The following is a 24,667-nucleotide window of genomic DNA, read 5'->3' as shown; positions in this document are numbered from 1 at the left end:
ACTGCACTAGTTTTATTAATGTTTCTGTTTGACCATTTTATAAAAAATATTTGATAAATAAATAAATAAGGCGAAATTAAAACCTTCAACACCACACTTGTATTCGCATCCTTTCTTTACTCAGAAAAAAAAAAGAACGCTATTAAAAAAAATTTTTTTAATCACTAAACATTTGTTTCACTGATGCAGTGTCTCAAATCAAGATGCAAAATCTGGCAATTAAAACTGTGCGTGTGGAAACAGCATAAGTTCCATTTGGTATCCTGATGATATACGTTATTTAAAACACCATCATTAGTTTAAAATAATTAGAAAAGTATTTTTTACAGACATATACATAATTTATATATATATATATATATATATATATATATATATATATATATATATATATATATATATATATATTCCTACCAGCTGAAACCCATGGCTTGGGACATTTTACCCAAACTTACAAGATAATAGTTACAAAGAAAGCCAGTTTTTTAGTTACTGTGTTACTAGAACATCCTCTGTATATGTAATGTGTCACAGTAATACTTTACTATTGGAACATATACAATATAATAACATAACGGTATTCATTTGTTTATTCATTTATTGATTCTTTCATTATTCTATTTTCAGGAAGCACTTTATCACCATGTGAAGGTCAAGAGGGATCTGGTATTTATCCTCAGCAATAGTGAGGAATGCTCCAGTCTATCACAAGGCTCTTTCTCTCTCTCTCTCACACACACACACACACAGCTGCAATTTAGAGTAGGCGATGTTTTTAGGAGGTGGGGAAAAACCTGAAAACTCCAAGGAAATACACACAAACATGTGAAACTGTACACAACTGCATCCATAGTTCTGTATTTAAAAACTAGGAATCCTGAAGCTATGAGGTGGCAATTCTTCACACAAACTATTGTGTATTCTTAAAGATGCCATCAACATTCTCACAATCACATTTACAAACACACTACTTAGAAATGTGTTAGTATCCATTGAACATGTCACAATTCCATACATATTGTTGCTTAACAATCTGTTTTGATGACCATAATTAAATAAAAAGTTCTAACAGCTGTAAGCAGAAAAGAGAGTTTGTTTCATGTAAACAAGTCAGATCAGTCCTGAAGCAGTTTTTTCTTCACTGTAGAACTTTCAGATGACAGATGTACAAACAGGGCACCTGCTGCTGTTCGAGCCCGCAACTCATACATATCATAGTCATGAGCCCATTCCACGTTTCCCCAATGCTGGATCTAAGTGAAAAAACACACACAAATGCTCAATCAGCACAAAGATGCTAAACAAAGAAATCACTGCTATTATAGTGAAACATTATAATAATAGACCCTGGCTTTTTTTTTCAGCATGAATTTAAATGTAGTCTGTTGAATATGTAGATTATTATACTTGAAATTCCTCCTCTAGACGAGACAGCAGTACAGCATGATCCACAGTTAAATGTCTGTCGATCACCCCAAAAGACAGAATCAGTGACTTCAGTTGTGATATCACATACTCGAGCCCTGGAGAAAGATGCAGTTTATTTATACATGGTGTTCTCATTTAAATAAAAAAAAAAAATAAATAAACGTTTTGTGAACATTATTCTATACATAGATATATAATACAAACAAAATGTTATAGCTCTGTGACTGACATTGCAATCATACAAAAACCACTCTGTTTAACACCTGGCTGTTTTACGTCTATTAAATATAAACATAAAACTTTAGGAAAAAGTGTACTTAAATAAAGCATATGAAACCGTTTTAAATACAAGTTTTCAGCAGGTTTGACATTTATTCAAAAGACAAATTTGATAAACAAGATTTCTGGCACTGTATTACATTAAAGTACAAAAATCATGACTTAGAAATCATTTGCATAAACAACAACAACAAAACAATAAAAAATTCCGATAGGGAAAACAGTTAATGCACTTTCAAAAACAACATAGTGACAACTCTATTGTGGAAAAATATACTTATAAACATATACCTGTTAGAGACCAAAAGTTGTAGGATTTAAGGTGCTGGTGAAATGTTTCCTTGGTTTCCTCTGGGATTTGCGGGCCCATTATGCTAGTGGATGACCCAATGACAACATTGTACCTATTTAAAAACAAAAATAAATAAATAAATAAATAAATAAATAAATAAATAAACAAAAAACAAATTTTCTCTATGTGTATAAAGATGTTTATGTTATACAAAAACTGTCTTTTTAATAATGACTCAGAAGGAATAATAACCTTCTTTCAATCCAGTCCATAACAGGGTCCCATTCATTCTTCTGCAATTCGACAAGCCGTGGAGGGTCTTCTACTCTGTAACTAAAGATCAATATGGCTCAGCTAACATGCAATCACATTTTGCTGATAAAAGCTGACATGGTAACAGCTCATCAATCAATTGGTACAACCCTCTTACAAACACTGCTCCCTGTTAAACCTAAAAATATACAAATATTTAATGTATGAAATAATATACCTTTTAAATAAAAATGTACTCTTTTTTTTCTCTATTAAAACATCCAAATCCTTTTGACAATTTAAATGCAACATGGCAGACTTTTCCTACCAAATGGTGTCGGTCTCCAGAAATTTCAGGGCAGCAGAGATCATTTGGTCCTTGCTACGTTGGGTTGGGTTATCAAGAGCTGTATTACACAGAGTGGTCTATAAAAACAAACAAACAAAAAAAAGACATCATTGCAAAAAAGGAAAAAAGTCCTAATATTATTCTACAAATCCATGCTGCATAAAATGGTTCTCACTAGATGCATGGTGTAGAACTTTAATGTGTCCTTTTGAACATCCCATTCGGTCGCAACAGCAATGGCCAGGGCCTCGTTGGGCACAGTAAATAGTTTTCCTCCAGGAGTTTTTAGTTTTTTTCTGTCCAGGTTTATCTCAAACAGACCACCTGCAGCAGACAACAGTATTTACCTACAACAGCATGCATGTAGTAAACACATAAAAACATTTTTATGCTTTGCTACATAGTAATACCAGTGAATTATAGCATTAAAGTATTATGGATTGCCTCGATAACAAATCTTCACTTGAACTGTAAAGGGGAAAAAAGTTTCTTTTCTGTAAACAAAACAGCAGCATAATCAAAAAATGAGCATATCTACCTGGAACGAACAAGCTATGGCATACCCTGACAGTATGGGCATTTTATTAGGAATACCTGTACACCTATTCATTCATGCAAATATCAAACTATCAACCAATCATGTTGCAGCAGCGCAGTGAACAGTATTCAATCATGTAGACACCGGTAACGTTCACATCCTTTTGAGTCAAAGTCTAACATCATAACCATTAAGCTTTCACTTCCACTCAGGTGATAGTCACATCCACCATCTGAATTGGAATTTTTTTTTATTGATTATGGTTTGAGTATTTCTGTAACTACTGATCTCTAAGTACTTTCATTCACAATAGTTTCAGAATAGTGCATTAAAAAACATCATGTGAGCAGATGTTTTGCACAATGAAAACACCTGGTTAATGAGAGAGGTCAATGAAGACTGTTTTGAGCGGTCAAGGCTACAGTAACTCAAATATACTTAAGATTTTATTTTTTAACAATGCATTTAAATGCGATTTATACTGCATCAAATATCTATTATTGTATTGTGCTTGCAGTTTACATTAAACAATTAATTTAAATGAAATGTTCTGTAAAATCTCTTGATAGTGTCTTCAATGAAACAGAAATAAACCGATCAGGGTTTTTTTTTGGCTGTGATATCTACTGTATAGAAGTAATACTGTACTAAAAATATATACACCCCCTATTCATATTAAGTGTATATATTTAATGTAAAAGTAATGCAAACTTCACGGATGCTTACCTTCACCTTGAGAGATACTGACATCCTGGTAGAATTTCCTACGTTCTGTGGGAACAATATTTTCAGAATAGAATAAATAAATAGGAAACAGTAGACACGCTTCCACAGTGAGTGTAGTAGCATGATGAAGAGCCCACCTTCTGCAGCACTTCCGTAATTTGCTCTTTGTACATGTGCTGAAGGACTGAATGTTTTTAACGCTAGTGAACGAGCAGCAAAAGGCAGAGGCAGAGCTCCAGAGAGCTGCCGCTGAAACCTCCACAAACACTGTAACATCTTTGCTTCACAAACTGGCGGACTATTTCACGAACCCCGGCTATTTGCCATTAACGCCTGAAAGATTAAACGTATATATTTATTTAACACATTATTAACCTCAAAGATAACAGTATAAATACTCCACATTGATTGACCTTCCGCTCACATGTTAATAAAGCACTTCCTTTATAAAATAAAAGTCGCTTTTCCTGTGCGCTCGCTTATTGTTGGCTAGTTTAAAAGTTTGTATTTTAGTTCGCTATTTCTGTTTATATAAGTATTCATATAAGTAGTTGTCATTATTTTTTAATTAATTTTAATTAAACATTTAGTTCAAATACTAAACACTACATGGCCAAATGTATTGGGACACCCGACTTTTTCCGGCTTCTTCCCCAAACTGTTACCACAAAGTTGGATGGAGGTAATTGTATAGGATGTCTTTGGATTCGGTAGAACAAAATTTTCCATTTATTCAAACTAGGAGACCCAAACCTGTTCCAGCATGTGCATAAATGCTCCATTAACATATAGTTTATATGGGTTGGGATCTAGAGCTCTGACCTCAACCCCATTTAACACCTTTGGGAAGAATTGGAATGCTGGCCTACTTCAGTGAATGACTTATTAACACCCTTGTGCCTGGATGAGCTCAAATCTGGAACATCTTTCCATAAAAGAGGAGGTTATTATAACAGCAAATAGACCCTACATGTAGAATGGGATGTTCAAAAAGCACATACAATCATACACATACAAACTGTTTATAAACTTTTGTCCATACATAAAATGTGCCAAAATAATTAATTTCAAGAATATATTCTAAAAAATTATGAATTATTGCCTACCTTGGTAAACATAGGCAAAGGTCATTTGAAATGTCTCTGTAGTTAATTTCCTAGATGGAAATTCACAAAACAATTATAAAATATTACATTTTGCTAAATAATTCCTTACATAAATTTACTTGAATTCAATGTAATAATAATAAAAAAAATTATATATATATATATATATATATATATATATATATATATATATATATATATATATATATATATATATATATATTTTTTTTTTTTTTTCAGTAAACACTTTACAGATGCATTTCTTAATCATTAGAATTTTAGTTGATGGGAATAAAAATCAAGTTAAACTAAGCTCAAGCTGTAAATTGAATAAGTCTGTTTACTCAAATAAACAATCTTCCAATTGCAATATCTCAATATATAAACAATTAAATGTAATACAAATAACATTTTAAAGGGCTAGTTCTTGGTGTTCCAAACCTTCTCTAAACTCAAATAAATCAGTAGGGTTATGGTACTTCTTACTGTCTGTACTGGCTCAACCTTTATCTTTTGTACTTTCTGATCTTGTTGCAATTAATTCGTATCTCCAAAACAAGTGCTTGAGGTGTATGAAAGCATCAGTTTATTTGAAGCAGGTGCATTAGCAGATGTTTTTGTTTGATGACTTCATGTAAGGAGTTCATCACCGGGCAAAAGTCAGTAAATGCTTTTGCTACTTTTTAAATGGTAGAAATGGGTGGGAATGGCCAAGACTTGAACTGAGACACATGTGATGACTACACGTTAGGGGGTTTTAGATGTGCCAAGGCCAAGGCCAGAACTCTAATTATTTTTGACACATTTAATTAAAAACAGAGATCAATGAGAGCAGGCGTCTAGTGAAAGTGTGAGAAGAGTTGGTGTCTTATTATCAGAATTAGAATCAGAAAGAGCTTTATTGCCAAGTATGTTTGCACTTACAAGGAATTTGTTTTGGTGACAGAAGCTTCCAGTTGCACATTTTCTAAGGTAAAAAATAAATAAATAAAAAAAATAAAAAAAATAGCAAAATAAATAAAAAATAATAAATATATAAACGATAACTTAATAATTAAGAGGTCATGGACAGTCCAAGACCTGGACCATGACTGAAATGTATTTTTTACATTAAAAATTTGAGATGATTGGAACCGCCACCATTATGTCATTGGCCTTAAAACAAATCTAACAATTTGAAGATAATGGAGGCAGATTCGATAAGGGTTGGCCACTAAAAAATAATAAGTCTTATCAAGATTGTAATAAAAAAGGCTGTGCATTTACTGTGCATTTACTGTGTTTTTGGGCACTTCCATGGATCAGCCTCACTTTGTTTCTAGTGATTTTGTTTCTGCTATAATAAAGCCTGACTCTTTGACATTACAACGCTGGACTCTACATGTACTCTATAACTTTTGATTGGTGCTTTAACTTTGTTTCTGAATGTGTTGCTACTGTTTTCAATTATCCACAGGGTCAATTATCAACAGGGTCTTATGACAGTCATCGTACAGTCCTTCAGGTATAGCAGCATGTTTTTATTGTTTGTGTGTTTAATGTAAAGTCGGATGATGCAGAATAAATAATCCAAAAATTGACGTTATAGTGGCTTTGTGGGTTATACTGTAATACTTTGTGTGCATCTGCTGCCACCTACTGAATGCATTTCATTAATAAAACAACAACAACTGAAAGCACTGAACTTTGCATGCATATAGCAGTGTTTTAAGAAGATTGCTTGTATTCGAACTTATTTCTGCAAACATTGTGGGTCAGAGTAGCTAAGAAGCATACTTTGGTTTATACTAATGTATACTTTACAAAATACTGAAGCATATTGTAGACTGAAGTGAAGCATCTCAGACAATACTGAAATATATTGTAGTCTACAATACATTTCAGTATAGTAACATATAGGGCAATTTTTAGTATCAGACTATACTGAAATATATTGTAGGCTATACTTCTGTATAATCTGATATGCTTCACTATAGTCTATAATGCTTTAGTATTTTGTACAGCATACATTAGTATTATGACTACACTAAAGTATATTGTAGACTATACTGAAATATATCATAGTCTATACTGAAATACATTAGATTATGCTAGAGTATATTATACAGTATACTGAAATATACTGTAGACTATACTGATATATATCATAGTCTATACTGAAATATATTAGACTACTAAAGGATATTGTAGACATATTATTATACAAGTATATTTAGACTGTAAAACATAAGCATATTGTATTAAAGCATGTACAAATTGCAATAATAAAAAAGCTCCGTTAATTGTTGGGGATTTTCCATCTCCTCACTCCAACTATTTTGAATAACTCTGCTGTAGATTGTATTCAAGTACACTACACTAAAACATGTACATACTCTAGACAGCATCACCAGATTGAAAGATTATCTACATGTTAAATCGTTTTCATTTTGAAACTAAAGGCAATCTTTTTGAAACAATATTTTGCCAACAACAGGTCACATGGTGCACTTATATTCCATGGGAGTAGCATTGTTGAACCGGTGCCAAAAGTATGAAACTTCAGGTGCCGAAACCAGCTGAGGTCACGTGAGGTGCACCCAGGGGAAAGCATGCATTACAGTTTCCTGTAACCAGTGAAGAAGCTTAGAAACTGAGGTTTTTTAAATAAAACGCCTACAATCGTTTTACTTTCAATCGCTTTAAGTTTGTACACATCTTATGATCAGATGTGCACATACTTAATGTGTATACTGATTTATTTATTTTTTTACATCCATTCTAGTGACATTTCATTCCAAAATTATATATTTTGAACTGTTGCACTGGCTTACACACTATAATTTTGGATATTGATATTACTCATTGTTGATGCAGTTGCAATAATATTATGCTTTTGCAAGAAATAAATAAAATTTTCAGTCCATTTACTACAAAACCCTAACCAGTTTGGTATAATTATTTTATATTAGTTTGGAAAGTGGCATAATAACATTAGTCTTAATTTGTACAGTAGAAATGATTGAAATATGTTGACAAGTATTTGACAGCTAGCAGACAACAGTTTGGTTTAATGCATTTATGGATATAGAAATGTAAAGTAACTCAACATAAAAGACAGAATTATTGACCGGTAGTGAAATTAGAAAGTCAGGTCACAAGTACCTCTTCTATGTTATTTGAAAGTTTAGTCTAACATGCTGTAATAAATGATTGCCATGAATAAATTCAATGTACACACATAAAGGGGAGGTATTCTGAACTATAAAACCTTTATAAGATCTTTTGCAACACTGAAAAAGCACAAGCTCAACAGATTTTGGTGTTTTTCCAGTGTTGAAAATAGCAGACCAACTTTAAATGCTCATGTCAAAAAACCTACTAGTTATGTTTTAGACAATACAATTAATAAATGTGTGAAAAGTATAATGGCAAGGCTATGTGGCATAGTTCACTGAAATATGAATAAAGCCTGATTAGGGATTATTGAGAAAGAGATGACAAAATACAAACTTTAAATGAGCTTCATTTCTGACATACAAGTAAATTCACTTTTAAATGTAATAATATGCTTTTTATAACGCATCCAGGAAAAACAGCTGATATACAAATTGATATATAAACAAGTTGTTTCTCTTTAACATTTTGTTAGAAAGTGTTTTCCTTAAAGGATTTATTGTTTGTTTCAAAACCTTATCTAATAACTACACAGATATTCTTTCTGTTACATTTAAATCAGCAACTGTAAAGGCATGAACAAGGAAGCAAACATTCATAGAAACCTAAAAATGCTTTGCTTTGTTTTGTTTTGTTTTGTTTTAATTGGTCTGTCTAGAAGAGCTTTATGTAAAATGGAATTTATTAATTGCTATTCACCTGTGCCAGGAGATAGTAGAACAACCAGGCTGTAGGTTCTTTCCCATCAGTCTTTCGTTCACAAAGAACTTTTTTTTTCTTACACCCAGCCAGGTCTAATATAGGTTAAGCTTTTCAGTGTCAGAATAAGTCCTATATATTACTTTGCTACTGTTCACTGTTCCAAATTCTCTAAAAAAAAAAAAAAAAAGAGAGAGAACAAAACTGCAATGTAAATATGTCATTAAAGTCTCCAACCTTTTTGTATGGCAGTTTCATTTAAAAAAAAAACATTTTGCAGACTGCCTAGTGGTGTGTGTGTGTGTGTGTGTGTGTGTGTGTGTGTGTGTGTGTGTGTGTGTGTTTGTTTCTGTGTATGTGTATACACAAATATTGCACTTCAGTGTGAGTGATAGTTATTAAGGTGGAACTATTTACAATAGCATTAGGAGTTACTGACAGTCGCTTTCACTGTTAGAAACATATTCATAATATTGATGTCCAGTAAACCACACTTATTACTAAAAGTTATTCTTGAACACACTCAGACTTTTCCTGGACTGCTGAAAAAGAGCTACTGTTGACACCAGTCATTAATACCTATGCTCGACCTACAGGAACCACTTTAACAAACACAGAAGTTTCAGATCATTTTCCTCTAAATGAGAGTGTTATCTTAAGATTTCCTGTAAGACACAGGCGTATTTTTCTTCCTTGTTTGACCAGCAGGCTTTCTTTTTGCCATTCTCTTATGTAAGCATGCACACTTTACATTTATAGTGTTTTGACAACTGAAGCCAGGCTTAATGCTTAGTTCTCTCTTAACAAATGAACAATTGATTGCTCATGAAATTCTACACCTTGGAACGACTGGGTTGTACTCAATGGTACTTCAACAGTAATGTGTTTCTTTGAATTGCAAGAATACTATATTTTTTATCCAGGCTAATCCAGCAGTGCAACTAATATCATTTTCTTTATTACAAAGCAAACGTGGAAAGTGTTAATTCTAGTGTTTCAGGAAGAGGTATTTCTTCAACCGTCGTTTAAAGCCAAGGATTCCGCTGTATGGACATCTAGGTGAAGTTCATGCCACCAACTCAGTGCCAGAACAGAGAAGAGCCTTGAAGTATACTTACCTCTCATTCTAAAAGAAGGTGGTACCAGTCGAGCAACAGTACAACAGTAGACAACAGTAATAACTATATATATATTTTAAATAATTTTGCACACAGAATAGAATAGCAGCAGAATTCATGTAATGGACACACACCTTCCAAAAAGTTTAACTTTTGTTTTATTGGTCCACAGAGGATTTTCCCAAAAGTCTTGGGAATCATCAAGATGTTTTTTTGCAAAACTGAGACAAACCTCTATGTTCTTTTTGTTTAGCAGTGGTTTTTGTCTTGGAACCATTTTTGCCCAGTCTCTTTCTTATGGTGGAGTCATGAACACTGACCTTAACTGAGGCAAGTGAGACCTGCAGTTCTTTGGAGGTTGTTGTGGGGTCTTTTGTGACCTCTTGGATGAGTCGTTACTGTGCTCTTGGGGAAATTTTAGTTGGCCGGTCACTCCTGGGAAAGTTCTCTACTGTTCCATATTTTTGCCATTTGTGAATAATGGCTCTCACTGTGGTTCGCTGAAACCCCAAAGGTTTAGAAATGGCTTTATAATCTTTTCCAGACTGATAGATCTCAGTTACTTTCTTATTTATTGGTATCTGAATTTCTTTAGCTCTCAGCATGATGTCTAGCTTTTGAGGATCTTTTGGTCTACTTCACTTTGTTAGGAAGGTCCTATTTAAGAGATTTCTGTGAACAGCTGTGGCAGTAATCAGGCCTGGGTGTGGCGAGAGAAATTTCTCAGGTGTGATAAACCACAGTTTTATCAGGGCAAACACTTTTTCACACAGAGCCATGTAGTTTTGGATTTAGTTTTCCCTCAATAATAAAAACATTTAATGCATGTTGTGTTCACTTGTGTTATATTTTACTAATATTAAATTATTTTGAAATTGATTATTGATTAAATTGATTATTTTGAAGAAATCAGGAAGGGGCAAACACTTTTTCACACCACTGTATACAGTAACATATAAAAAGAATAAAAAAACAGAAACATTTTGAAGGAAACGTTACGTGTGCACACCTTTTGTAATGGGGTATGTGACTATGACTCATGTTCAAAAACAATCACACCTCTGTTATCAATAAAGTCAATTTGATTAACTACATACAATGATAATCTTTTTCTGTATTTCATGTAGCTGCCAAAGCATCTTCAAAGGGGTTAACATGATCTCACTATTGGCAAACATCAGTTAAGACATTTAAGGCATTTAATACAAATTAAAAGCATTAGATGTACTATGGAATATGGTGCATACCATAATCAACAAATAAAGCAATGCGGGGCACCACAGTGACATTACAGGATATTCCTAAGAAAAGTGATGAAAGGACAAAAGAAAACTTACCAGGAAGCCTACCACAAGAACCATGACAACATTGATGAAGCTTGAGAAATATCTGGGAAATACTGTGACAACAATCTTTCACTTGTTTAGGCTATGGCATAGTGTGGCTACACAGAATACAGCAGAACACCTTTGGCAAGTTTTAAGTATGGCAAAGTTTTTCAGCTGAATGTTTGGACAAAATATCCTGATGCCAAGAGTGTGAAGTTTTTTAATTATGAAAAAGTCAAAGTAAATATTCATACTGTTAAATTACCTAGTTTCTTTCCATATAAACAAAAGGAACATGCATGTGTCTCTCAAAAATTTACTGACAGGACACTGTAGTTACATTAAATATTATGAACCAAGAAAGTGTTATCACTTACATTAGGGCAGACTCTCTTTTGGTTCTCTAAAAGCAATAAAAACAAAACAAAAAAATCCCACACAGCTTTTCATGTTGCAGAGAAACTGAAAAAGTCCTCTGTTCTAAAGATCCCTAAAGACTTACTGACCGTTATAAAAGTGCTGGCAGTGGCCAACAAGATCCCTGCATTAAATGTGATTAGCTTTACTATTTCAGTGATTATAAGTTTTTGTTAGATTTCTTTTTAGGTCTGTTTGTTATCAGGCTTTCATACTTTGTTCGTGTGAATTATTTATGTATTACATATATAAATGTTATGATCAGTCAGATTATATTTTTGCTGCACCATTTTCTGTGATATTGTATAGCAGGGACACAGTGAACTTTACCTCACACATGAAAAAATCATGCAGATGCAGTTCCTATCCCAGGTGATGATGTCGTCATGTGGTAGTCCTGACAGATTTGACTACAGATGATCTTGTGCAGCCCTTTATGGAATGAGTCTTGGCAGTCCTTCACAAGCCTTAATGATGCTAGAGGCCTCAGATCAGCTGCATTTCTGTCTAAACAGCCAGCTTCCTCTCACCACCAATGGGTTGAAGAGACACCTGCACCATCTTTTCTCTGATCTGCCTCCATAAACACACCATGTCATTGTGGAGAAATTGAAAATAGATGATAGCTTGGATTGACTTCCTTTGTTGGTCTATTTTGATTAAATGTCAGAGTAATGCCGGTAAGTTAAAAACGTCACCACTCAGAAAGTTGCAAAATGTTTCCTACTGTAAGTTTAGCTTGGGCTTTCAATATTATATAATGATAAAACAGTCATTTTACTTAGGGAAGTGTTCATATACAAAAACAACAAGATAAAATAAAATATACATGTAAAATTACACATTAAAGGAACAATTTCACATTTTTTTTATTTAAAAGGAGTGTCTCAGTGCTTTATTCTTTCTTACATTATAAACACACTTTCTGCTCTGTCATCTACTATCTCTATAGAATACTATATCCGTTTTTTTTTAAGAATACTCTTAGATAATGTCAGGAATCTCCCTGCCACGCCCCCTTCAGAGGCTGTCATACCCCGGGATTCCCCGATGCACCTCGCTCTTAGCTCTCGTGCGTGCCCCGCCCGCACGAGGCTCATTGCAATCGGGCTCATCCCGATCACCTGGGACTAGTTTCGTGCACCCATCACACCACCTATAAAAGCCTCACACTCACATTACCTGGTGTCCGTTATTGTATGTTCGTGCGTGCGTACCGGTGTCTTCGCGTATGCGCAGCTGCGCTACGCGCCTTTTTGACTCGGACTCGGATTCGGACTCAGACTCTGTTTTCTGGATTATCCTTGCTCACGCAGGTATTTGTGTTGGCTCTGCCTTTTTGTTTTGAATAAAACACGGTTTGCTTTCACTTTGGCTTCCGCCTCCGTTCCCGCCTGACAGAATAACGGACCGATACAGAAAGGAATAAAGACTGAAAAAAGGGGGGCGCAAAAAACGAAAAAGAAGGACATGATCGGACTGACGCCGTCGTCCCGGTGGTCGGGTGCGCTCGGCCGCGATTCAGCAGCGGCCGAGCCCCGCCTCCAGGAAAACCCGGAAGCTCGCGGCCGCTTCTCGGTCGTGCTCGGCAGCGCCACACCCCCTCGATGACGTCACGGGACTCCCGGCTCGCTTCACCGGCAACAGAGCTGAATGGGGCGCGTTTTTACGGTGCGTGAGTGACTATATGGAGTCGAATCCATCCAGTTTCCCAACGGAGAAAGCCAAGGTCGCGTATGTCATCTCTTTTATGGGGAGGACTCTCTCTCTCTCTGTAGAGTTATGGGACGCGAATGGAGGTGAGTTTAGCTCGTGGACCCGATTCCTCCAGCTTCTCACCAGGGAATTTGGGATGGTCACGGCTGATCTCCATCTCCTCACCTCCGCCTCCGAGAGCACGGTTCCGCACCTGAGTCTCATAGAGATCTCCGCCCTGCTTCGAGACCTCCAGGAGAGCTCGGCAGCGAGACGTCGCCGTCAGAGGAGCTCGGGAGCGAGACGTCGCCGTCAGAGGAGCTCGGGAGCGAGACGTCGCCGTCAGAGGAGCTCGGGAGCGAGACGTCGCCGTGAGAGGAGCTCGGGAGCGAGACGTCGCCGTGAGAGGAGCTCGGGAGCGAGACGTCGCCGTGAGAGGAGCTCGGGAGCGAGACGTCGCCGTGAGAGGAGCTCGGGAGCGAGACGTCGCCGTGAGAGGAGCTCGGGAGCGAGACGTCGCCGTGAGAGGAGCTCGGGAGCGAGACGTCGCCGTGAGAGGAGCTCGGGAGCGAGACGTCGCCGTGAGAGGAGCTCGGGAGCGAGACGCCGCCGTGAGAGGAGCTCGGGAGCGAGACGCCGCCGTGAGAGGAGCTCGGGAGCGAGACGCCGCCGTGAGAGGAGCTCGGGAGCGAGACGCCGCCGTGAGAGGAGCTCTGTGACGTGACTTCATCTCCTGAGTGCTTGTGGGGCGAGCCGCCACCTTCTGGGAGACTGTGGGGCGAGCCGTCACCTTCGGATGAGGCCAGGGGCAGCGGTTCGACGTCCCTTTTGCAGTCCCGGGGCTGAGGTGAGTGCTCTGGGGACCCTTTGAGCGAAGAGAAGGTCTGTGACATAGCTTCGCTTCAGAGTGCTCGTGGGGCAAGCCGTCATCTCTTGGGAGACTGTGGGGCGAGCCGTCGCCTTCGGATGAGGCCAGGGGCAGCGGTTCGACGTCCATTTCACAGTCCCGGGGCTGAGTTGAGAGCTCTGGGGATCCCTTGGGTGAAGCGGAGCCCCGAGAGATGGAGTCGCCTTCAGGGAGACTGTGGGGCGAGCCGTCGCCTTCGGTGGAGCCCGGGGGCAACGGGTCGACGTCCCTTTCGCAGTCTGGGAGGTGTGTTGTGTGCTCCGGGATCCCATTGGATGAAGAGGTGTTCTCGGGGATGCGTTGGCATGGAACCGAGCTTTTCGTGAGACCCTGGAACAGAGCTGAACTGTCCCGGGAGTCCTGGGATGAAACCGTGCTCTCCTCGGGAATCGGGAGCGAAGAGGAGCTCTCGTCAGGGACCGGGAGCGGAGCCGAGCTCTCGTCAGAGATCTGGAGCGGAAAGGGAACCGCCCGGAAGCCTAGGATGGGAGAGGAGCTCGCCTGGGGACCCTGGAGCGGAGAGGAGCTCGCCGGAAGGTGCTGGGACGAAGCCGAGTTCCTTTCAGGACTCTGGGACGAAGCCGAGTTCCTTTCAGGTGATGAGGCCCCGTTCCCGACCTTCCTGGGTAACGTCGCTCCGTTTCAGGCCACCGGGGTGGTCATCGCTCAGCCTTCGGTCATCACCAGGGTCGTCGTGCCAGTCCGGGTCTCTGAGGTGGAAGCGGCTCTGTTCCAGGCTCTCCCAGCTCTCCGGGAGGAACCTGGGGCGGAGCCGAGCTCTCCGGGAGGAACCTGGGGCGGAGCCGAGCTCTCCGGGAGGAACCTGGGGCGGAGCCGAGCTCTCCGGAGGAACCTGGAGCGGGGCGGAGCCGAGCTCTCCGGGAGGAACCTGGGGCGGAGCCAAGCTCTCCTCAGGAACCTGGGGCGGAGCCGAGCTCTCCTCAGGAACCTGGGGCGGAGCCGAGCTCTCCTCAGGAACCTGGATCGAAGCTGAGTTCTCTCGGAGGTTCTGGAGCAGAGTGGCGAGCTCCTGGAGGTCCTGAAGCGGAATGGAGCCTTCTCGGATGGCCTGGAGCAAGGTGGAGATCCCCTGGAGCTCCTCTCACGGCGGCGTCTCGCTCCCGAGCTCCTCTCACGGCGGCGTCTCGCTCCCGAGCTCCTCTCACGGCGGCGTCTCGCTCCCGAGCTCCTCTCACGGCGGCGTCTCGCTCCCGAGCTCCTCTCACGGCGGCGTCTCGCTCCCGAGCTCCTCTCACGGCGGCGTCTCGCTCCCGAGCTCCTCTCACGGCGGCGTCTCGCTCCCGAGCTCCTCTCACGGCGACGCTCCTGAGCTCCCTGGAGGGTGACTTCGCACCGATGATCCCTGCCGAGGTCATCACTCAGCCTCTGTGCTCAGTCAGGGGCATCACTCCATCTCCGGTCTCCATCCAGAAGGTCTTCCAGCCGGTAAGCCCCGTTGAGTGCTCTGCCCTGCCTCCGGTAGTCACCAGGATTGTTTCTTCACTCCAGGTCCCCGTGGGTGATGAGGCCCCGTTCCCGACCTTCCTGGGTAACGTCCAGAGCTCCGTGGAGGACGTCTCTCTGCCTCCGGCCTCCGCCGACGTCGTCGCCCAGCTGCCAGTCTCCGGGGGGTCGTCTCTCTGCCTCCTGTCTCCGCTGAGGGCATCGCTCTGCCTCCGGCCTCCGTTGAGAAGGTCTCTCCGCCTCCGGTCTCTGCTGAGGGCGTCGTCCTGCTCCTGACCTCCATGGTGGGCTTCGTTCGGCTTCTGGCCTCCGGCCTCCGTGGGTGACGTCTCCCAGCTTCTAGTCAACGCCAGGGGTTGCACTCCGTTCCGGGCCGCCGCGTTGGGCTATGCTCCGGTCCTGGGTCCAGCTGTGTCTGTGGTCCCCTTCCGGCTCTCCTCAGGGGTGGTCACTCCGCTTCGGGTCCTTTCCGGCTTACCCGGCTTCTGGCCGTTTCCAGCCGGGTCCCTTCAGGCCCTGGACGATCAGGAGGGCCCTCCTCCGAGTGCCCCGGCCCTCCGGGCGTTCGGTGGGTTGGGGGCGTCCGGTGCCGCCCCTTGGGGGGGGATTTTCTGGATCATCCTTGCTCAGGCAGGTATTTGTGTTGGCTCTGCCTTTTTGTTTTGAATAAAACACGGTTTGCTTTCACTTTGGCTTCCGCCTCCATTCCCGCCTGACAGATAATGAGGGCTTTGTACAGAAAGTGATCTTTGTACAGAGACATCTTTAACCTAAAGAGACACACCTGTCATGCCCATCTTTTTCTGTGAATAAGAAAAACATAGAAAAAACAGGGTGTGATTTTTAATAATGGGGTTGAATTATGTGTTATCACCCCCCTTATATTTTTTTTAAAACACCATTTTGGAAAGAGCCAGTCAGCTGGAATTAATTACACTGAAGGAGGAAAAAAGTTCTGACATGAGATATGTTGGTTTCATTCAGTCTGAAAGTGTCCTGAAGTGAAGGGTTATATTCTTTTTTTTTCTTTCAAAATTTTACCATGAAAACAATATTTTCATTTGTTAAATAACCATGCTTAGTTTTAAGAAGATTAAACAAGATTAACAATATAAAGTCTTTATTTGTGCAATAAGGAACAGTTGTGATTTACTTTAAAGTTATAAATTGTCATCCTCTTACTAGACTCACTTTATAATCTATTTTACTCTCTATTTTACTCTCTGATCTATGCAAAACAATATATAGATAGGCCAAAAGTATTTTAGAAACAGGTGCTGTGGACTGATGAAGAAAAAAAAATGTACCACATGTTGTGTGCCAAAATCACTAACGCACATTTTGGGGTGGATTTATTATACATTGGGGTTGTGTGGAAAACTACGGTAAAGGAAATATTATCAACAAATGTGACCCACTCAGTCATGTTATCACTTACTGTACATTACAGCAAACTCTCTTTTTGCTTTCTCTTGATTAAAAGAAAAATAATCCACACAGCTTCTCAAGCTGCAGACAAAATAGAAAAGATTTGTGACATCAGTAGCGTTGACATCAGAAACTCCTTCTACAAATGTAATAAGCAAACTTGACTATGACTATTGGGCTTATATAAAGTGTTCTTGTGAACTACAAATATACAAATTCTGATCAGTCAAATTTAGACTGCAGCTTTCGAAGTGACTTTCTAAGCTTTATAAATAGCCCTCACAGTCTCCTAATTTGATGAACATTAAAAGTATGTAAATAAATCTGTAGATCTGCTGGGCCCAAAAAACATCTCTATATCTATTTATTTCAGAGTCTACTGTATTTACATACCTAATGGTTATAAAAATGTTCTAGAACATGTTATATTTTTTATACTCTGCATAATGATTGGTACAAAATTAAATGAGTCTAAATGAATTGTATAAAAATAAAACATCATCCATTTTATCCATGTACTAAATGTTGTGCATCTTTGTAAAATAGGTTTGCGCTATCAATTTTATTATAGCAGTTGTAAACAGTGATTCTCTGTATCCTAACTGTTAATTAGTAAGCTAATAAAAGATGGTTTGCCATGACAAAAAAAAACATTATACTTTATATGTGGGTTCCGTTTGACTTCCACTGTGGTATTTCCTATGAATGTTCCACATGCCTTTCTGACACAGCCTTGCCTTTTCTATAATCTGTTTTCACACTCAACCCATGATAACAAACATCCAAAAGCCATTTAATATAGCATATGCCCCAGCAAACCGTTCCTGCATTAGTCATGCAGAACACTTAGCTTATATATAGGGTTTTAAAGAGGTGCTCACAGCACATTGTCTGCATATCTTGTCTTTAATCAGCATATGCAGAATAAAAGGCAAAGTATTAAGCCTACAAAGGTCTTAACAGCAACTCATTAATCAGAAAATTAGCAAACGTTATAATTAGCAAATACTGTCAATCTCCTCCTGCTCTATCCATCCTGGTTCTAGTTTGTTATCGGGTCCATGATTGGCTACATCAGGTGTGGCAGATAACCAAATAATGACTAAGTAATGACTAAAAAACAACCTAGAAACTTTTGTACACCCAGATACGTGTTAATTTGTGTGTGTGTGTGTGTGTGTGTGTGTGTGTGTGTGTGTGTGTGTGCTTATTTAACATCATTAGTATGATTTCACCTTTGTGTACAAAAAACCTACATATGTTCATTTTCCTCGTCTAGCTTTTTCCCAACAGTTCACTGTAGCAGGAGCAAACAAGAAAATATAGGCATTGGAGATCCTTTTTAATTCTTGATAATATTTTAAGGTCATCAAAGCTTAATATTTTGCCATTTTAACTTACCCATGAATGTGGACTGAACAATCTGACCTAAAATCATAAACTGTTCTTGAAACTGGTGGTAGCAGGTAAGTGGTTATAGTTTTTATGTCATAGTGCAGTATCTGATATATTTCACTCTTTCTTCTGACATCATTTATAAATAGTTTTATCATTGTTGAGGTGTGTTGTTCAGTCATGGGTGGTGTAAATGCAGAACTGTTCATGAAAACTGCATTCCTAACCCACTGTAGCAGACTATTTATAGTAATTACAGTCTAAGGTTTGTCAGGTCCAAGACTTGCCACATTATATCTTCTGTAAGTTCTTGTGAGAAAAAAACATTTGAATTTTAAATATACGGTTTGACTTCAGTCAGTATAGTCAGAATTGATTCAGGCTCCTAGTTAATGATTGGATATTTGGGGGTTAAAGCCCCAGTATCATCAAGCTGCCAATCTTGGGCCCTTGAGTAAGACCCTTAGCCGAAAGAAGAATTTCACTGTACTGTAATGTACACATGACAAATACAAAGCATGTTTCTTTCTTTTGTTAAGGATGATCCAATGAACATGGAGGTTGGCACCGCCCACTGAGATATGATTGGCTGACGCGTCTGTATAAATAAAAACGGAGCAGGTGAGGAAAATATTCAAAGCTGCTCGCGCACCGCATCACTTGCGGGAATCTTCGGTGACGGGAGAAGCTCAGTTCTGAGCCGGAACAGTTTGTTTACGATCAACACTCTGCTCAGATCACAATGAGTGACCATCGGTACCCTCTGCTCGTCCGAATAATCGGCATAATGTGCAAAGGCAACAACAAAGTAAGAAAGTAACTATGGATAACTGACATCTGTACTGATGACAAGGAATCGCAATGATATTATGCACTTCTGTTTTAGTTGTACATGGCATCTGTGCTGTGGTCGGATCAGACCGAAGTGATTGTCTACAGATCCCTGCGAGACTTCAAGCAACTTCACGTAAGAACCAGTAAATAATCAATTAATTCGTTCACGTCAAATGTCTGAATGACTTTCTAAAACGTGTCTCATCATGACATAAATCTGCATCTAGAAATTTAGTCTAGTTGTCTATATTCTATACGATGGATGAAATCGTTGTAGGTCAGTAAAATTATTATTATTATTGTTATTGTTATTATTATTTTTTTTATTTTTTATTTTTTTGCATTTTATTTTTTTTCAGAATCGTTTTATTTAAATTATATTTTTTTGTTTTATAATTGGGAAAATGTTAACATAGAGATCTGTGCTTTATGGGATCACTCTTATATTTACATTTATTGCATTTGGCAGATGCTTTAATGCAAATTAAATTACAATGTTCTTTTTATATGTTTACACAATCGAGTAATACAGGGTTTAGGGTCTTGCTCACTGCCTAAAAGTGGCATCTTAGTGGTGCTAGGATTTTAACCCAGCTTTTCGATCAGAAGTCCAACATCTTAAACACTTAGATACTTTTATTGTACTAGGTATAGCAGCTCAGTGTGTGTAGTGTCTTGTTGTCTATTTGGATTGTAACTAAGCTGTAACTTGATATGTAAAAAAAAAAAATAATAATAATTTATTTTTATAATTTCACAGTACTGTACATATAGGCTATTCATATACTACATGTAGGCTATATGTACAGTACTGTGAAATGATGCCGGAAGCTGGTACGCACTGTCGTACGCCACGGCATACGACAGTCATAACACGATTTGGTCATAAGTAGAGTAGGCTATATGTACAGTACTGTGAAATTATGCCGGAAGCAGGTAAAACAAATAACGTACGCCGCGGCTAGCGATTGTGATCGTAAAGTCGAATGGTCGTAAGTTGCATGGGTCGTAAGTCGACGACTACCTGTACATTAAATGTCTACAATTTTAAGTATTAACTATATCTTTTTTTTTTAATAATAACCCACTTTTACAGAGGCAACTGAAGAAAAAATTTCAAGTGGACAAACCATTTCAACCTCAAGATAGAGTGTTGCCCAGATTTGGAGGTACAGTGGCAACAACTTTATTAAATTTTTTTTATTAAGTTTGGAACAAATCCAAACTACATTTAATCCTTTTTAACAGTGCCAATAATTTTCTGTTAGGTTTAGTGATGAAGCTGAGCCTCCAGAGGAAGACTCCAGCTCAGTGTGTTTATCGAGTAAAGGCTCTAGAAAGTTACTGCACTAAGCTGCTTCTTTGTGAGAAGAATGTCTCTCAGTCTTCCGAACTTATTCGTTTCCTTGTTCCCAAGGAAGAAGAGCTGCATCCTGAGTTTGCACGCAACAGGTATCATGCACTTTGACCACCTCCATTTTTATCTCTGAGCATTTAGTGCAACATACATTTGCAGTTAAAAGATACAGTAAAGGTTCAATATAATAATAAATAATAAAACAAATATATTTACAAATGCTTTGACAAAAGGAATACTATGGATAAAATAATTTCTTATACTGTTCTGTTCTATTTATTTATTTATTTTTTTTCAGCATAATGATTTTTCAGCCAGAAGATGGTCAGCCAAGAGTCCTGAGCAGCAAGCGCCTCAGTGTTGGGAATGTGTCACAGCCATGTATCACCAAACTGTATAGGTGTTTAGCTCCATATGAGACTAAGGACACCAAGAACAGATCATTTAGCGTGACTGTGGGTGAAACTCTGGAAGTTCTCATCAAAGATCAAGCTGGTATTTCTTCTCATGTTTCTATATTTAAGCTATTTAATCTGATGACTTTGAATTGCCTGTACTTATTTTTCCATCTGAAATTATCAGGATGGTGGCTGGTTGAGAATGAAGAGAAGCGTCTAGCCTGGTTCCCTGCTCCCTACTTGGAGCTGTGTGAGGAGGAAGAAGAAGAGGATGAGCTAGACAATGCAGGTGGTCAAAGTAAGTAAGTTAAAGTGTTAAATTACATTTATTTGGTGCTATTATATGCCAAAATGCATATGGAAATGCAAAATTGTAAATGTTTTAATTGTAAAAATTTTCTTTGTTTTTCCCCTAGGGGATCTTTACTGTGCTATAAAGACCTATACCTCTGCCAGGAAAGATGAGCTAACAGTGAACATTGGAGCCATAGTGGAGGTTATTCAGAAGTCTGATGATGGCTGGTGGCTTGTTAGGTAAATCAGTTTATATTTTTGGAGATGGTTTACCATTGGAATAAGGATTACGTTACAGCACAGTGCTAAAAAATGCATATAGGATATAACTACTGCACAGGATACAGTTTCTGGGACCAGAACTGAATGATATGATATTTCTTTGCTATTTCAGGTACAATGGAAAGGCAGGCTATGTGCCCTCTATATACCTACAGCTATACTCCAACCCTATGATTTGCATGCAGAAAAAATTGCATAGCTCCAACCTAAACTTGTCCACTCTTTCTACAGTGCTGTCTCACCCCACACGCAAGTCTCACTTCCATAAGTCCCACTCTCTTGAGGTGCTCTCTGAGCCTCTGGGTCACAGTTCACAAGTTAATTACAATGAATCTGACACCCCTGAACACAGCTTAAGTGATGACACTGACTTTTGCTCCAGCTCCAGCTCCTCTGTTTCTCTGAGTCTGAGCCTGTATGGATCTGAGGGGGAAGATAACTTGAGACAGTCAGGGAAAGATAGTCCAGACAGTCCTGATAGTGTTTTGTCTATGGAGCTTCAAAGCACTACCAAATCAGAAACCAGCAGCCCTTCCAAACTGCACCCACAGGTGCCACCTCGTCCACAAACCCAAGAGATCCTCACTCGCTGTACCACCTACACCCGCAAAGCAGCCCTGGAAACTAAAGCTCGCTTGTTTAAAGGTGCTGAGATTCAGGCACTGTGAAAGCAGAGCAGATTTAATTTTTAAGGAGATGTTTTTGTAAACCTGGACTGTTCTCATGTTAATGCATGACAATTATGTCTGTCTGGTACATCTTATTATCTTATTACTTTTGCTATGATAATAAACTGTTCGTCATGCAGTTATGTCCACTGGTCATACTGGTTCTATTCTAAAGATAGGTTTAATAATAATATGTCTGCCTTTTTACAGTCACTTGGCATGTCATATAATTGGCCTGTGGAGGTGTGAAAGAATATTGTGCAAAATATTGTATAGATTGTTTTCTCATTAGCTATACTTTGTTTTTTAACATTATCTGTATTCCCCATACTCCACAGTACAATGTCTCTGAATTAAAAATTATCAAATAGATTATATTTTATGTTTTAAATATTTTTTGTTGTTGTATATAACTTAAGAGTGGTATAAAACTGATGACCCAGGGTAGTGTCACATTGTGTATACTGTAATTGTTGGCATTTCCCTGTTCGGTATCACAAAAATAGAAAATAGACTTTTTGACTCAATTTTGACTATAATTCCTCTCAAAGTTTCTTTTGTTTTATTTTGCCACTTTTAACTCTGGCTTGCTCATTGGGAATTTAATTCTGTATCAGAGGGACTTCTACTTTCGAATATCTTAAACATATAGATAAAAAAATTATTTATGTCTTTATTGGTATCTAGAGGTTTCTGGATAACCAAAGTATGCATACAGCCAATAAAGCAATCGTTCTGCATTTAGTGGTATCTTGTAAAAGAAATACTATGGAAAAGCCACAATTTCCTGAAAGGCTATTTTTTTTTTGTTAAATCAAACATCTGTACAAGGAAACTGCTTTAATGTTTCTTGTTGTGTTCTCTGTATGTCAGTTTCTGAATGAGAGCTATTAATATTTGGTATGTCATTTCAATTTACTTGTCAAAATATGTCTTGTGGCAAATATGTTAATTTCAATAAATAATTGTTACACAGTAATAGCTTGATGACAAAATATGTAAGAGCAAAATGTTAAAACAGAAAACAGAAAAGGGTCAGGCAGCAATGCTAAAACCGGAATAACAATACATGGCAAAACATGGCTCTGTAAGTACAAGGGTTGTAAGTTGAGTTTTACTTCACAATAGACAGGTAGTCTTCAGTAACAAGGCTTACTATACAGTCTGTTAACATCTTACATAGTTACAGAAATTCTATTTAAAATTCGATTTGTTTGTTAATAAAGGATTTTGAAAAACATTTTAAATGATATGCTCTTGTTTTATTTAAGTCACATATATATATATTGTACTGTACTATGTTGTATCAATAACTAAAACAATAATAACTTTCAGTAAAACTGAACTGCTTTTTATTTCAGCAGTTGTATCCTCACATTAATATTTTGCAATCCCCCTAGACAACTCTCAGATCTCATCACCTGTTACTGCACACTACCATGTGGAAACCATAATACTCTAAACCCGTTTGGTTGGGTCTGAAACAATGGGGGAACAAGGAAAGCATGTTTTAGGGCACTTTTGACAGCTAAGCTGCTGTAATGTCTTTTCAGGAATTATTTAAATGAACACTGTGTTATTTAAAAATGCGTTGTTTTGTGTTTTCTATATTATTCTTTATACCCAACTGGGTGTTCAGATTTGGTATTATTACTCCCTGACCTAGTGAACCAGTGTCAGGGTGAATTTATTGTTAGAGACTTTAAAGCAAGCTGCATGGATAAGGGTGTCTACTAAATGTTGTAAATGTGAAAACAAAACTTGAAATAATAAAATGAAAGTTGAATGAAAATATCACATCTTGATTTTCTTATAGAATGCAGGACATGACCTGAAAATACAATATAAAGCATGTCAAACAAATTAAATGACAATCTTAAATAAATGATATCAATCTTTTTCATTAAAGATGAAACTGTCTTAGTTTTAAGTCAAACATTAACACACTATAAAATAAGACTAATGATTTTTGCCCCTTTCACAAGAAAAATTTTGGGCTGTACAAATAAATGTATTGTACCAATATAATCCAATAAACTATGATTAGGTAAAATAGAAAGAACACTTATACTTGATTAACTTGATAAACAAAACTATGCACTAAATGGTAACTTTAAAAATTTCTGATTTGCTAATAAATAATATATAGATATTATTTGAAATTGTGGAACAACCGTGGGCATTTTTTTTTAAGACCATTACCATTGCATATTCAAATATCCACGAGTCCAACTGTAGAAAACACCACTGTGTTCCA

General features: G+C 38.4%; 2 protein-coding genes across 2 annotated transcripts; one reads left to right on the top strand and one right to left on the bottom strand.

Moving 5' to 3' along the window:
• Positions 1-465: 465 nt before the first annotated feature.
• atpaf2 (ATP synthase mitochondrial F1 complex assembly factor 2) lies at positions 466-4,333 on the bottom strand. The gene is made up of 8 exons (XM_083557687.1): positions 4,002-4,333; positions 3,865-3,909; positions 2,776-2,924; positions 2,580-2,677; positions 2,252-2,332; positions 1,999-2,111; positions 1,408-1,523; positions 466-1,253 (listed from the first exon to the last, which is right to left on the bottom strand). Exons 1-8 carry the CDS (start codon positions 4,138-4,140, stop codon positions 1,116-1,118), a joined length of 879 nt encoding a protein of 292 aa, XP_083413813.1. The 5' UTR covers positions 4,141-4,333; the 3' UTR covers positions 466-1,115.
• A 14,902-nt stretch (positions 4,334-19,235) lies between these two features.
• Positions 19,236-24,147, top strand: noxo1b (NADPH oxidase organizer 1b). Its single transcript, XM_083556259.1, has 8 exons — positions 19,236-19,385; positions 19,464-19,544; positions 20,508-20,580; positions 20,680-20,863; positions 21,067-21,263; positions 21,351-21,464; positions 21,583-21,700; positions 21,855-24,147. The coding sequence occupies exons 1-8, from the start codon at positions 19,320-19,322 to the stop codon at positions 22,408-22,410; spliced, it is 1,389 nt and encodes a 462-aa protein (XP_083412385.1). The 5' UTR covers positions 19,236-19,319; the 3' UTR covers positions 22,411-24,147.
• Positions 24,148-24,667: the final 520 nt, after the last annotated feature.

The sequence above is a fragment of the Silurus aristotelis genome (assembly GCF_946808225.1).
Source record: "Silurus aristotelis genome assembly, chromosome: 12".
Classification (NCBI taxonomy): Eukaryota; Metazoa; Chordata; class Actinopteri; order Siluriformes; family Siluridae; genus Silurus; species Silurus aristotelis.
The sequence above is the reverse complement of the archived record's forward strand: the minus strand, read 5'-3'. Positions and strand labels throughout refer to the sequence as shown.

What these genes read in the sequence shown, in the direction of transcription:
- atpaf2 (XM_083557687.1), bottom strand. Translation starts at nt 4,140, where the DNA reads ATGTTACAGTGTTTGTGGAGGTTTCAGCGGCAGCTCTCTGGAGCTCTG. An exon ending in CTGGAGACCGACACCATTTG is followed by an intron (nt 2,333 to 2,579) that starts GTAGGAAAAGTC and finishes ATTGATCTTTAG; the next exon opens with TTACAGAGTAGAAGACCCTC. An exon ending in CAACTTTTGGTCTCTAACAG is followed by an intron (nt 1,524 to 1,998) that starts GTATATGTTTAT and finishes ATCTTTCTCCAG; the next exon opens with GGCTCGAGTATGTGATATCA.
- noxo1b (XM_083556259.1), top strand. Translation starts at nt 19,320, where the DNA reads ATGAGTGACCATCGGTACCCTCTGCTCGTCCGAATAATCGGCATAATG. An exon ending in CCTGAGTTTGCACGCAACAG is followed by an intron (nt 20,864 to 21,066) that starts GTATCATGCACT and finishes ATTTTTTTTCAG; the next exon opens with CATAATGATTTTTCAGCCAG. An exon ending in TCTCATCAAAGATCAAGCTG is followed by an intron (nt 21,264 to 21,350) that starts GTATTTCTTCTC and finishes TGAAATTATCAG; the next exon opens with GATGGTGGCTGGTTGAGAAT.